Consider the following 15300-nt stretch of genomic DNA (forward strand, 5'->3'; position numbering starts at 1 on the left):
GCTCCGGTTTCCTTCCACGTTCTAAAGACGTACGGGTTAGGAAGTTGTGGGCGTGCTATGTTGGTGCCGGAAGTGTGGTGACAACTTGCGGGCTGCCCCCAGAATATTCCACACAAAAAAGACGCATTTCACTGTGTGTTTCGATGTACATGTGACTAATAAAGAAATCTTATAAACCAGACCATGGCCTCATGACCTCTGTATGACAATACCGGTTTTGCCCTAGTTATCAAAAGAATTTATTTTACAGATCACAGATCATTGTACAGATTACAGATAAACTGGCAGGATTTTCAAAGATAGTTATTTATGAAGTATGTAAGCAGGTAGGGAGAGCCGGAAGTTTCTGGGGTTTACTACAGTTTGCAAGGGGTTTACTCGGTGTTGTCCTTACATAATCTGTGCTTTCTTTTCACTCAGGGAGCTTCTTCCTTTGTCATTTAGATGTGAGGCCCCAAATCGACAGAAACCAGAGCACTGTTAAACCCTTAGTCATTTCTCAGCTCCACAGGAAGAAGCTTGAGATCCTACAAAGCCAAAGGTATCACATTTTATTCTGGCATGTTTTCTGTGACTGTTTTCCAAGAACACAGGCCTTGCCAAGACTCTGGTCATCAACGCAAGCTAAAAGTCCAACCACTTCATAAACAGCAAGAAATGGAAAGACTCCATTGCTCTAAAACACAAGCTATGCACTTTATAATCATTGTGTGTTCCTACAAGTGCTGCCAAGTACTGGCCTTCAGTGCACAATTAAAAGTGAATTTAAAATCGTGGAATGTGGGTGTTGCTGGCAAGGCTGACATTTATTGCTGTCCTGTGGAAGGCAGTGCAGGGTCATGTTCTGGACTTGCTCTAGTCTATGTAGAGAGAGTGTTTCCTCAAAACATTGATGGCTTTGATACAGTTGAGCTGCTTGCTAAGCCACTTGGAATGCAACTGAAGTCACACAGGCCTCCCAGCCTAAAGAAAATGTTGGTTAGATAGCTATAGCAATAGCATCACTTTTTGCATGTTTTCAAAACTGAATTCCAAACTGGGAGTGAACATCACCAACATCCTGTCCTGGTCGAATCACGTAGATGCCACGGCCAAGAAAGCTCACCAGCGCCTCTACTTCCTCAGGAGGCTAAAGATATTTGGTATGTCCCCTTTGACACTCACCAACTTTTATCGATGCACCATAGAAAGCATCCTATCTGGACGTATCATGGCTTGGTACGGCAACTGCTCTGCCCAGGACCGCAAGAAACTGCAGAGAGTTGTAGACACGGCCCAGCGCATCACGGCCACCAGCCTCCCCTCCTTGGACTCTGTCTTTACCTCTCGCTGTCTTGGTGAAGCAGCCAGCATAATCAAAGACCCCACCCACCCGGGTCATTCTCTCTTCTCTCCTCTTCCATCAGGTAAAAGATACAGGAGCCTGAGGGCACGTACCACCAGATTTAAGGACAGCTTCTACCCCACTGTGATAAGACTATTGAATGGTTCCCTTATGCGATGAGATGACCATGACTTCACGATCTACCTTGTTGTGACCTTACACCTTATTGCACTGCATTTTCTCTGTAGCTGTGACACCTTACTCTGTACTGTTATTGTTTTTACCTGTACTACATCAATGCACTCTGTACTAACCCAATGTAACTGCACTGTGTAATGAATTGACCTGTACGATTGGTATGCAAGACAAGTTTTTCACTGTACCTCGGTACAAGTGACAATAATAAACCAATACCAATACCAACTGGCACTGTGAGGTTTGAACTCACGTTCTCTGGATTATTAGTCCAGAACTCTGGATTTTTCATCCAGTAACCACTGCATTGAAAGACAAATGTAGCTTGCAAAACTGAATGGTACAAGTACCATTGTTGAAAGGACGACTCCCTGAGTGTAATCAGGAAAAATCCAACAGAGAACCGGAGAAGGAGATATCAGAACTGGTGACCAAAGACTTAGTCGAAGTGAGAGAATTTAAGGATGGCGATAAAGGAGGAAAGGTGGGTACTCCGGGGAAGAAATCCTGGGCCTCGCTGCCTGCGCTGCTGGAGAAACAGACGGGAAAAAAGAAGTGGACATATGCCAAAGTCTGGAGTTGGAGAGAAGCAGATTTACTGTTAAACTGGAAAGGGTCACAGAAACTGGGCCACCGAGGGGGGTGAAGTGAAGCAGGGTCACTGGGAGATTATGGGGCAGGAGAAGGTTGCAGAAATTGGCCATTGAGGGGAGTTGAGTCCAAGGATTTTAAATTTGAGATTGGTGTCCATGGTGAGGTAAAGCCATGGTATCAGCATCCTTGTGGACCTGATACATGGCTGTCAGTGCAAAATGGAACAGAGGTGAAGGGCTTCTTTAAAAGTAACACTACCGTACCAAGGAGGAACTGTATAATATAGAGCAGGGAAGGTCAGTGAGTAATCCGCTGTGCAGCCCCTGGAGAAACAACACAACTTGTATACCAACTTTATTTTGAAATGCATCACTTTATTGATGGCATTGAGAGAGGGTGAATGGTCAATCAAAAGCAACTTAATATAAATAAAATACTGCAGTGGAGAGATTCCCCCTGACAAATTCACTTAAAACTCAGCAAAAACAGTTCCAGCTGAAACGTTTGCCAAAACCTCCATCATATTAAATAATGGGATACATTTTCTACCATCCAGGTAATCCACAGAATAGTTTCCATATGGAGCCCCTGTGTTATCTGGGAAGTCAAAGGCAAATGCATTCAACATAAGACAGTGACCCAATGAGAAAAGACAGGCTACTCTAATTAAAGATAGAAGGGGCGAGAAGATGTGATTGAAGCTAAAGGAGGGAATATCAAGCCATTGAAATATTTTCAGACATAAACATAGCAACCAGAAATAGCGCATTGTTAATTTGTGACTGTGGCTTCCTCTACACACTTTATAGAAAGAAGCAATTTACACGTATATACTCCCTTTCCTTCACTTAGAATATCCCAGAGCAAATGTTTCCTTGATTAATGAAGTACTTTTGAAATGCAGTTACATTGTGAGGTAAGAAATGCAGCATCCAATTTATGTACAAGGTCCCATAAACAGCACCTAGTCCAGTAACCTCTCTACAGCTGTTGGCTGAAGTATAAACATTGCTCATAACACAAGGGAGAATTTTCCTACTTCCCGTGTAAGTGGCACCATGAAATATTTGGCCTCAACCGGAGGGCAGATTAGCCTTGGCTTAACTGTGCATCTGAAGTATGGAGTTTCCAACAACTCCACACCCCTTCAGTACACTCTAACGTGGATTATGCGCTCGAGTCCCGGGAGTGGGACTTAACCCACAAGCACTTGATCCAGAGACAAACTGCCACCACTGAACCGTAGCTGATACCTTAATCCTGTAATATTTTCAATAACAAAGCCACCAACGTAGATAGGAAACACAAGAGATTGCAGACGCTGGAATCTGGAGCAACACACAAAATGCTGGAGGAACTCAGCAGGTCAGGCAGCATCTATGGAGGGAAATAAACAGTCGACGTTTTGGGTCAGGACCCTTCATCAGGACTGGAAAGGAAGAGGGCAGAAGCCAGAATAAGAAGGCGGGGAGAGGAGGAGGAGCACACGCAGGGGATAGGTGAGTTCAGGTGAGGGGGGGGGACGGTAGGTGGGTGGGGGAGATGGGGATGTGGGAATGACGTGAGAAGCTAGGAGGTGATCGGTGGAAGAGGCAAAGGGCTGGAGAAGAAGGAATCTGATAGGAGAGGACAGTGGACCATGGAATAAAGGGAAGGAGGTGAGGAATGGATGGGCAGGTCGTGAGGGGAGGCGGGGAGGGGAAAGAGAAGGGGTGAGGGGGGCCACAAGAATGAGGGAAAACAAGGGGGGGGGGAAGGAAAAGCAGAGAGGAGGGGTCACCGGAAGGGGTTACGAGAAACCGACGTCGATGACGTCAGGTTGGAGACTCCCAAGGCAGAATACGAGGTGTTGTTCCTCCAACCTGCGTCTGGCCTCGACGCGGCAGTAGAGGAGGCCGTGGGCGGACATGTCAGTATGGGAGTGGGACGGGGAATTGAAGTGGGCGGCCACCGGGAGATCCTGGCTGTTGCGGTGGACGGAGCGAAGGTGCTCGACGAGGCGGTCACCCAATCTGCGTCGGGTCTCACCGATGTAGAGGAGGCCGCACCGGGAGCACTGGGCACTATAAATGACACCCTCAGATTCAGAGGAAGAGCAGTTGTATAGATAGAAAGACAGGCTGCCATTTTCTATGCGCAATGTCTTTCTTGAAACAGTTAAATGGGTCTGCAGAATGGCATTCACACTTCACAGCTTCAGTGTCAGTATGGCATTCTGTGGGTTTTGGAGTGCTGTTATGCAGCTCTTTGTGATTTAGACCATTGGACCAGTGTCAGTTTGGACCCTGATTGGATTCAGGTAGGATTTGTACTTTAGCTACAGTGAAGTGTAAGTACTTTTTTTCAATTAAATTTTCAGGTTGTAATGGACCTTCAGTGGAAAGGCCAGTATTTATCGCACGCCATTAATTTCCCTCAAACTGCTTTTTAAAACACTGCAGTCCTGATGAAGGTGCTCCCACAGTGCTGTTGGGCAGGGTTCCAGGACTTAGACCCAGTGACAATGGGAGAACAGCAATATATTCCCAAGGGAAACCTGAGGGTGGTGATGTTACCATGCACCTGCTTCATTGGCCTTCTTGGTGGCATAAGTTGTGAACTTGGAAGATGAGTAAATAACTCCAGTGCATTGTGTTAGAGAGCTTAGTGACATGGTATCATGACAACAACCTTTCCCTCAATGTCAGCAAAACAAAAGAGCTGGTCATTGACTTCAGGAAGGGGGCGATGCACATGTTCCTATTTACATCAACAGAGCTGAGGTCAAGAGGGTTGAGAGCTTGAAGTTCCTAGGAGTGAACATCACCAATAGCCTGTCCTGGTCCAACTACATGGATGCCACAGCCAAGAAAGCTCATCAGCGCCTCTACTTCCTCAGGAGGCTAAAGAAATTTGGCATGTCCCCTTTGACACTCACTGACTTTTATCAAGGCGCCATAGAAAGCATCCTATCTGGATGCATCACGGCTTGGTACGGCAACTGCTCTGCCTGGAGCCGCAAGAAACTGCAGAGAGTTGTGGACACAGCCCAGCGCATCACGGAAACCAGCCTCTCCTCCATGGACTCTGTCTATACCTCTCGCTGCCTCAGTAAAGCAGCCAGCATAATCAAAGACCCCACCCACCTGGGTCTTTCTCTCTTCTCCCTTCTCCCATCAGGCAGAAGATACAGGAGCCTGAGGGCACAGACCACCAGGCTCAAGGACAGCTTCTATCCCACGGTGATAAGACTATTGAACGGTTCCCTTATACGATGAGATGGATTCTTGACCTCACAATCTACCTCGTTATGACCTTGCACCTTATTGTCTACCTGCAATGCACTTCCCTGTAGCTGTGACACTTTACTCTGTATTCTGTTATTGTTTTACCCTGTACTACCTCAATGCACTGTGTAATCAATTGATCTGTATGAACAGTATGCAAGACAAGTTTTTCACTGACAATAATAAACCAATACCAATTATGTTACACAGTGAAGTCAATGTGTACCAGCAATAGAGGCAACTGAGTGGATCAGGTTCCAGTTAAATGGGCTGCTTTGTCCTGAATGGTACTAAGCTCCTTGTGAGTGGTTGGAGCTGAAAGCATCCAGGCGAGCAGAGAGCATTCCATTACACTCCTGACTTGTGTCTTGTGATGGTGGGAACACTTTGGAGTGTTAGGAAGTGAGTTATTGCAGGATACCCACCTCTAACTTCTCCTATAGCTATGGTATTGAGTTGAGTTTCTGGTTAGTGACAATCCCACAGGATGTTGATGATGGGACATGTGGCAACAGTAATGTCTGACACATGTTGTCGCATGAATGTTACTTGCCACCGATCAGCCCATGCCTGAATGTTGTCCAGGTCTTTCTGCAAGCGGGTATGGCCTGCTTCACTTGCTGACGAGTTTCAAATAGAATCGAACATTAAGCAATTATCAGCAAACATTGCGCTTTTGCCCTAATGATGCAAAGAATGTCACAGAAAGCTGTGCATACAATCTGGTCAATCCCCTGAAATTATACTGCTGCTCTGCTTCAGTCACAATCTGACATATAGAAACCACTACCAGCACACATGTTCTGAATTACTATTAACCATAAGACATCCATAATTTCAACAAACTGTCAACTGCTGCTTAAAAAAGGGAGTTTTGGGAGTGAGGGAGCATTCGGTACTGAGCAGGGAGCTTGAGAGAGAGGCAGAGAAGGAACTAAGCTTCAGTGAAAGAGTGATCTGTTTAAAGGTGGGAGGAGCAGTAACAAGGCGGAGAAGGGAGCTACAGACCTCAGGGACGTGGTGGCACTGACGGTGGTGTCTGAGGGGGCTGTGACGAGCAAGATTGAACAAGCAAGGGTAGCAGCAAAGGTTTGAGATGGGGGGGGAGACTGGAAGATATGGCACAAGGAAACACAGAAGAGGTCTCTAAAGCAGAGAAGGTTAATGGTAATATGTGCAGGGCAGAGCTGTCAGCTACTTCAGAGGTTTGTAAGTGAGGACTTTGAGGGTTTCAGTGTTGGTCGGGAAATGTGGATGGGAGGGAGTGATAGAGATGGGTATGACCAGGGGGTGCTAGTGAGTAACCTCAGCAGTGGAGCAGATACAAGGGTCTGATTGACTCAATTCTGTGTCAAGGGAGGACAAACATAGGTTCCGTCGCCAGTGCGCAGGATGCATTCGGGGACCATGGCGTTCCAGCAGAAGCCAACTGGATGCCGATATTCCCAAACTGGAACTAAAGTTGGAACTCATCATTCACATTGTGGGAACAGTAGGCAACCAAGATCATGAATGATTTCACCGGTGGAAAAATCTCTCTCATCTAATGCATTTCCAACAGTGATGATAAAAACTGACCATTCACCATTGAGTGGCAATCGTTGACTCCAGTTCAAACAACATAAGAGCCACATTTTGCCACAAATATATTTTACATAATCACATTCAAACATAAATTCAGAGCTCATATAGTGATCTCATTCACAAAACAGGTAATGATTCATAAATAGAAATGTAAAATTTCCTTCATTTTTTTGGTGAATTCAGGCAAAGTCCAATGGTTAACCCTTTCCTTTCACGAAAAAAGCTGCAAGCTGTCACACAAGGTGCTCCGCACAGTGCCACCAGTTTGCACTGATTTCCTCGCCATTACGACCAGAAACTTGCCATAGAATTGAGCTAACAGTTAACACAAACCATTAACAAGCGTTGACGGTCGGAGGCTCAAGTCTCTACCACACACATCAGAAAAACCTTGAAAGGAAAGATCATTTTTCCTTGTCCTCACCCAACCCCCGTTCCCACAAGTACAAACGCTCCTTTTACCAAACTAGGCAAGTCCAGGACAGGAACGTGGCTGAAGTAAAGCTGCCCATAAACTCAATGGTCATTCTGAGCAATTAAACCTCGCTAGACACCAAACTGAAATGTAAATTCTCATTCACAGCACAGGGGCATACTAACGTTTCCTAAATGCAATGTGCACCGCCTTCTTCACCCCTGTGACCTGAGACTGGTGTGGAAGTCTTCCCTCTTCTCCCATCCCTCTCCCTCCTGGCGTTCCTTACCTTCCAGAACCTGGGCGGCGGTGGTCCCTTTGCAGCACCAGAGCAGGAGCAACATCTGGGTCAGGGTGGTCTTGTAGAACCTGCCACACACACACACACACACACACACACACAGCGGACAGGGGAGGGGGGAAGGAACCAGAGAAGAGATCAGCAAAAGGCAGGCATAAAGGGGCAAAGACGAAGGCTGGAGGGAGAAAGAGTGAGGGGGTTCACATCTCCTTACCTGTGCTCCATGACTGCTGTTCACTAGCTGATCCAGTCACGGCCACATGGGTGGGAACACCAGTGCCGCCGGCCTCAGCCGCCGGCCACCTCAGCGAGTCACAAAGACTGCGATTTTCTAACTCACTTGCACTGTAATCCGAGCTACAGGCAGCAGTCAGTCTGCGCGGGCGAGGACCCCCTCCCGATGGCCCGCACCTCCCTCTCCCCACCTCCTATTTACATAGCAGAGGGCTGGGAGATCCCTCCTCCCGACCTCCCTGACCAAACTAACCAGCTGACAGTAAACTCAGGCTAGAAACAACTAGCACCGAATCAAACAACCAGCACCAACGAACCAGTGCACTCCAAGCCCAGCGACAGAATTGTACACTGCCACCACTGAATCTAAACTGAACCTTGGACAGTCCCTCAGTGTGGAGGATGACTTGCTATGGGTTCTGAGGTGGTGGGACCTCAGCCACAGATGCAGCTTGGCTGAGAGTTTCACAAGACATTCTGCAGACGCTGGAATCTGGAGCAATACACAAAAAGTGCTGGAGGAACTCAGCAGGTCAGGCAGCATCTATGGAGGGAAATAAACAGTCTGCATCTCCGGCCGAGACCCTTCGTCAGGACTGGAAAGGAAGGTAAGATCTTTATTAGTCACATGTACGTCGAAACACACAGTGAAATCCATCTTTTGCGTCGAGTGTTCTGGGGGCAGCCCGCAAGTGTCGCCACGCTTCCAGCGCCAACATAGCATGCCCACAACTTACTAACCCGTATATCTTTGGAATGTGGGAGGAAACCGGAGCACCCGGAGGAAACCCACGCAGACACGGGGAGAACGGACAAACTCCTTACAGACAGCAGCGGGAATTGAACTCGGGTCGCTGGCGCTGTAATAGCGTTACGCTAACTGCTACACTGAAGGTGGGGGGAGAGGGAGGAGTACATGCAGGCAGGGGATAGGTGAGTTCTATCACGCCTCAGCTTATTACATCTTCTCCCCCTCCCTCACCCACCTACCCTCCCCTTCTCACCTGATCTCACCTCTCCCTTGCCTGTGTGTTCTCCTCCCCTTCCCCCCATCTTCTTATTCTGGCTTCTGCCCTCTTCTTTTCCAGTCCTGATGAAGAGTCTCAGCCTGAAACGTCGACTGTTTATTTCCTTCCATGGATGCTGCATGACCTACTGAGTTCCTCCAGTACTTTTTGTGTGTTGGCTGAGGGCTTGGGAGGTTCTCTGCTCCTTCCACTATCTTGGTCTGACCTCTGTCTACTGCTGCTGAATTAGCCCTCTGAGAACCTTGGTTGTGAGTGGTCATGGGTTCCCACCAGCCAGTGAGGATCTTACATATTTTCAAGGAGGTTCTGAGAACATCCTTGAAGCATTTTCTCTGACTTCATGGAAGCTCTTGCCACTGATGGAATTCAGGGTAGAGTGTCTGTTTCGGGATTCCAGTGCCAGGCATGTGGACAATGTCCACTGGAGGTGCTTCGGTGTGATCAGAGCCATGTCCCTGGAGAGGATGCTGATATTGGTTTCATTGTCCTGCCAATGGATTTGGAGGACTGTGCAGAGACAGCATTGGTGATATCACCTCCAGTGCTTTGAGGTAGTCCAGACCTCAGAGGCGTACAGGACAACAGGGATGACTGCTGCCCGGTTTAGTTCCAGACATGGGATCCTTCCCTCAGATGACCAAAAAAAGTAACATCACTGAAGGTGAAGGTGGATTTCATAATGGATGTCTGCCTTTGATGAGCAGTTCATATTTCCAGGATCTTCCCATGGATATTCATTAGAACATAAAACAGTGCAGCACAGAACAGGCCCTTCGGCCCACAATGTTGTGCCGACATAGCTATTCCCTCCTACCTACAGAATGCCCATATCCCTCTATTTTCCTCTCATTCATGTGCCCATCCAAGCCCGTCTTAAAAACCCCCAATGAATTTGCCTCCACCACCCTATCAGGCAACACATTCCAGGCATCCACCACTCTCTCAGTAAAAAACATACCCCTCACGTCTGTTCTGAACCTACACCCTTTCACCTTAAATACATACTCTCTGGTATTGGATCGCTCAATAATGGGAAAAAGGTATTGCTTGTCCACCCTATCTAGGCCCCTCATAATTTTATACACTTCCAATGGATCACCCCTCAGCCTCCGACGCTCCAGAGAAAAGATCCCAAGTTTGTCCAGCCTCTCCTGATAGCACATGCCCTCTAATCCAGGCAGCATCCTAGTAAACCTCCTCTGCACCCTCTCTAAAGCACCCTTTCTATTGTTGGGGTGGGTGGGGGATGGTGTGCAGCTGAGCGAGGTTGGAGGACTTTTGTTCAGTGTCCATTCTCTTGTACATTTCAGTGAACAAGTTGATTAGGTCTTGCAAGTTGGCTTCCGAGAGAGCCCATATTGAAGCATTGGGTGCAAACTGCAGCTTGCTGACTGAGGTTATTGTGACCCTCGAACGCGTGAGTGGAAATGAAAGAGGTTGAAGTTCCTCCTTCATCCAGCAGATTAGCTCCACTAAACCTGGGAGCTTGTCAGACATTGCAGTGAGGACCATTGAGAAGAGGATCGGAATGATGCCGGGGGATCCCATTCTGTGTCCTGTGGTGGACTCCCGGCCAGAACCACCAGCTTGCATGCCATCAGATTTGAGAATTGAATTCTTCTCAGTTGATAAGACTGTTGATGCTTCTCTCTGCAATTTTCTTGGAGCTGTACTTTGATAGAGATTATGTCCATTGTGCCTTTTGAATGGAATCCGCACTATGACTCAGGGAGAAACTCTTCTGCAACCTGGAAGAGGCAGAAGAAGAGAATGCTTAATTGGTAAATTGGTTTATTATTGTCACAGGTACCGAGGTACAGTGAAAAACTTGTAAACCATTCATACAGATCAATTCATTACAACAGTGCATTGAGGTAGTGCAAGGTAAAACAATAGCAGAATGCAGAATAAAGTGTTACAGTTACAGAGAAAGTGCAGTGCAGGTAGACAATAAAATATTTAAGATATTTATTTATTAGTCACTTGTACATCAAAACACACAGTGGAATGAGTCTTTTTGCGTTACTGTGCTGGGGGCAGCCCATAAATGTCGCTACGCTTCCGGCACCAACATAGCACGCCCACAACTTCCTAACCTGTACGTCTTTGGAATGTGGGAGGAAACCGGAGCACCCGGAGGAAACCCACGCAGACACCGGGAGAATGTAAACCTCCTTACAGACAGCGGCGGGAATTGAATCTGGGTTGCTGGCGCTGCAGTAGCGTTATGCGAACCACTACACTACCGTGCCTGCCCTTGCAATAAGGTGCAAGGTCATGGTGAGGTAGATTGTGAGGTCAAGAGTCCATCTTATCATACTAGAGAAGCATTGAATAGTCTTTTAACTGCGGGATAGAAGCTGTCCTTGAGCCTGGTGGTACGTGCTTTCAGGCTTTTGTATGTTCTGCCCAACAAAAGAATATAAGAACTTGAAGCAGGAGTGAATTATTCAGCCTCTTCATGTCCACACCACTGCCCTGAAAGAATTTTGTAGAGTTCAATGGCATTAATTCTCATTCTTCTAAATTCTAGAGGACATAGGCCCAGTCTGCATTATATCACCTCTTCTGATAAACCTGCAACCCCAGGAATCGATCGGGTGAACATGCAGTTCAGTCCCTCTGTCACAGCTTTATCCTTCCTTAAGGAGTGAGACCAGGTGCATTCTCACCAGAGAGCTCTGTATAATTGAGGAAAGATGTCTCTATACTTGTACTCAAATCCCCTTGCAATAAAGATTAACACACCTTTGCCTTTGAAAATTGGCTGCACCTGCGTGATAACCTTCAGTGACCTATGTACAAGGACATCAGAAAAGTCACACTTTCAAGCTCCCGCCTTTGACAAATACTCTGTCTTTCTAACTTTTCCACCAAAGTAGATGACCTCACATCTTCCACATTATCTCCCACCTGCCATTCCCTTCCACACTCACACAATGTGTTCACATCCCCCTCGAAGCCTCTCTGCAACATGATGTGTCTAGGTTGAGTCAGTGGGCGGAAATGTGGCAAATGGTATTTAATGTGAGGAAATGTGAGGCCATGCACTTCAGGAGGAGGAACGAAAAGGCAGATTATTATCTAAATGGAGAATGAATCCAGTTCAGAGGGATCTGAGAGTTTTGTGCAGGTGCAGAAAGCAATTAGGGAGGCAAATGGCAGTTTGGATTTGACTGATAGGGTTTGGAGATTAAAAGCAGATAAATACTGTTACAGTTGTACAGGGTGTTGTTGAGGCCATGCCTGGAGTTCTACAGCTTTAGTCCTATTGTTTAAGGAAGGCCGACTAGCATTGTAGGTAGTCCCGAAGAGGTCCACTAGGCTAATTCCAGGGAAGAAAAGTTGGTCCTATCATGAATGGGTAAAGAAAATCAGACCTGTATTCTTTGGAGTTTAGGGTTGATCCCATTGAAAAACATAAGGCCCTAAGAGGGCATGACAAGGTAGATATTGAGAAGTAGACACTAGTGGAGAGAATTAAACAAGAGGACATAGGTACACAATAAGAGGGTGGTCATTTAAAACTGAGACGTGTAGGAACTTCTCGCAGAGTGTTGTGTATCTATGGAATTCTCTACCCAAGATGGTTGTGGAGCCTAGATCACTGGAAGTATTTAAAGAGCATTTTCTCTTTGAAAGATCAGGGCAGCGAGCGCTCTGTAGAACTGGCACAAAAGAGGAGTTGAGACATGAGGCAGATCAGCCATAATCTTAAGATAAGATAAGATATCTTTATTAGTCTCATGTACATCGAAACACACAGTGAAATACATCTTTTGCACAGAGTGTTCTGGGGGCAGCCCGCAAGTGTCGCCAATATTCTGGCACCAATATAGCATGCCCACAACTTCCTAACCAGTAAGTCTTTGGAATGTGGGAGGAAACCGGAGCACCTGGAGGAAACCCACACAGACACGGGGAGAATGTACAAACTCCTTACAGACAGTGGCCGGATTTGAACCCGGGTCGCTGGTTCTGTAAAGCGTTTTGCTAACCACTACACTACCTCTGATATCAAATGGGATATCAGAACAGACTTGAGTGGCCTACTGCTCCTACTTTCTCATATTCTCTGAGTCCTCTTTAAAGCCCACACTGCCACCCAGCTTTGTAGCAGAAGCAAACCTAGGTACATTATATCTTATCTCCTAGAATAATAATATATATTGATTGTGGATAGCAATAGTAGGGTAAGCCATGGTTACCATGGGGATAGGCTGCTCAGGTCCTCCAATCACAAGAGATTCTGCAGATGCTGGAATCTGGAGCAACACACACAACTTGCTGAAGGAACTCAGCAGGTCGGGCAGCATCTATGGAGGGAAACGAACAGTCGACCCGAAACATCGACTGTTTATTTCTCTCCATAGATGCTGCCTGACCTGCTGAGTTCCTCCAGCATTTTGTGTGTGTTGCTTTAGGTCCTCCAGTCAATGTGTTAATAGGGGCAGATATAAAGGGTGATCATACAGAGAAAGCAGTATAAGTTATTGCAAATCGCAGGGCTGTGGGACATGCCCAGCAACTCAGGCAGGATTAACCGAGAGAGAAAAACTGAGGCACTGTCATAGAAGCATGACTCACCGCAGAAATGACCACTTCTGATACAGAGAAAGAAGGCAAGTTACCTGAAAATCAAAAGACAAAGCTTGCAGTGCTGGAAAGTGGAAATAAATTTCCTGGCAGGAATCTGGCCAGTATTGTACTGGGTATATCCAGCAGCCTTTCTCTGTAGCCTATAGTTGTCAGGTGGAGACCTGGGATTTCCCTTCCCTCAGCCCTGGGTGCTGTACAGGTTAGGAAGTTGTGGGCATGCTATGTTGGCACCAGAAGCGTGGCGATACTTGCGGGCTGCCCCCAGAACACTCTACGCAAAAGATGCATTTCACTGTGTGTTTCGATGTACATGTGACTAATAAACATATCTCGTCTTGTTGTCTTGTCTTGTTTCACTGCACACAGCTCCAGCCTCCTCCTGTGTAATGTTCCTGTCAGAGTTGGAAGCTGCATGTGAAATTGAGTGACAGGGGCCAAGAAGTTACTTTGCATAACTCCATAAAACAGTGCTGGTGAATTGAAAGTCCCTTCAACCTGGAGTGGATCAATATTCTTCTGCTTTCCAGACCTGTGCCTGTGATGCTGCTGCACCGTCCCTGTACCTCACCGTACTTGTGCGCATGACAATAAACTCCACTTGACAACACTCGGCTTCACCTATTAGTGCCTGGCTGACAATTTGACATCTGACTTTGTGGCAGGATTTCCATTAGGTCTGCAATGTTTTTCATGTCGTTGGACTTCTGCAAGTGGCACCAACAATGGTGCAACAACTTAAATTTCATCTCGGCATTATGCTTCGCCTCACTGTTCTGAGAAACCATAGTTCTTATTTACCTACAAAACAAGCAGCTTGTAATAAACCTGTTTCCCTGAAACTGCGCTATTTAAAGGGCTAACACTCAAACAACATTCATTCCTCTTCCAGTGACCTTGGACTTGGACTGCATTGGCCATGGAGTTCGAGTTTCCTAGCATCCACTTCATTTCAGGTTACTGCGCTGATCTCTGCCATCTGGTACAGCTTTCTGCATTACAGAGGTCACCCAGACCATGGAGGAAAAAAAGAATGTGTTTACCTTGCCTGGAGCCCACGGGAGAAGGCAAAGTGGACACGGACAACTGGCTATTTCCTTCCATAGATGCTGCCTGACCTGCTGAGTTCCTCTGACATTTTTTGTGTGTTGCTCCAGACAGTTGCCTGCATTGCAGACTTCCCCAAAGTGCACTACTCTCATGTTTTATTGCTCTATACACAGGTCCTGCTGATCTCCCTGGCAACCTCCTGCCAGAAGCACCTGGATGTGGCCCAGAGGGTCTTCATTAGCCCTTCAGGGTCCCTCTGAACCCTTGGTATTTGGTATTGGTATTGGTTTATTATTGTCACTTGTACCGAGGTACAGTGAAAAACTTGTCATGTATACCGTTCGTACAGATCAAAGGGGCATGCACACATCAGTTGAACTCTCCCAACTACTGAGAAGTGTGTTGCTGCTTAATGAACTGACACTGAAATGAAAGGAGTCATGTAGGAATCATTCTCTCTTCTCCCTTCTCCCATCAGGCAGAAGATACAGGAGCCTGAGGGCACATACCACCAGGCTCAAGGACAGCTTCTATCCCACTGTGATGAGACTATTGAATGGTTCCCTTATACGGTGAGATGGATTCTTGACCTCATGATCTACCTTGTTATGACCGTGCACATTATTGCCTTACTCTGTAGCTGTGACACTTTACTCTGTATTCTGTTATTGTTTTTACCCTATACTACCTCAATGCACTGTGTAATAAATTGA

The 15300-nt window shown here is 46.7% G+C and overlaps 1 protein-coding gene across 2 annotated transcripts in view; it reads right to left on the reverse strand.

The window, feature by feature from the left end:
- LOC127574270 (collagen alpha-1(XV) chain-like) overlaps window positions 1–8086 on the reverse strand; it is a 226190-nt gene extending 218104 nt beyond the window's left edge. The window contains exons 1-2 of one of the 2 annotated variants that reach the window (XM_052023136.1): window positions 7894–8086; window positions 7668–7747 (exon numbers count right to left, since the gene is read on the reverse strand). In XM_052023136.1, coding sequence (XP_051879096.1) covers window positions 7668–7747; window positions 7894–7904 — 91 coding nt within the window. In that variant the 5' untranslated portion in view covers window positions 7905–8086. The remainder of the gene's footprint in view (window positions 1–7667; window positions 7748–7893) is intronic. The other variant, XM_052023134.1, reaches the window with a different exon arrangement.
- Window positions 8087–15300: the final 7214 nt, after the last annotated feature.

This window comes from Pristis pectinata, chromosome 9, assembly GCF_009764475.1.
Source record: "Pristis pectinata isolate sPriPec2 chromosome 9, sPriPec2.1.pri, whole genome shotgun sequence".
Classification (NCBI taxonomy): domain Eukaryota; kingdom Metazoa; phylum Chordata; class Chondrichthyes; order Rhinopristiformes; family Pristidae; genus Pristis; species Pristis pectinata.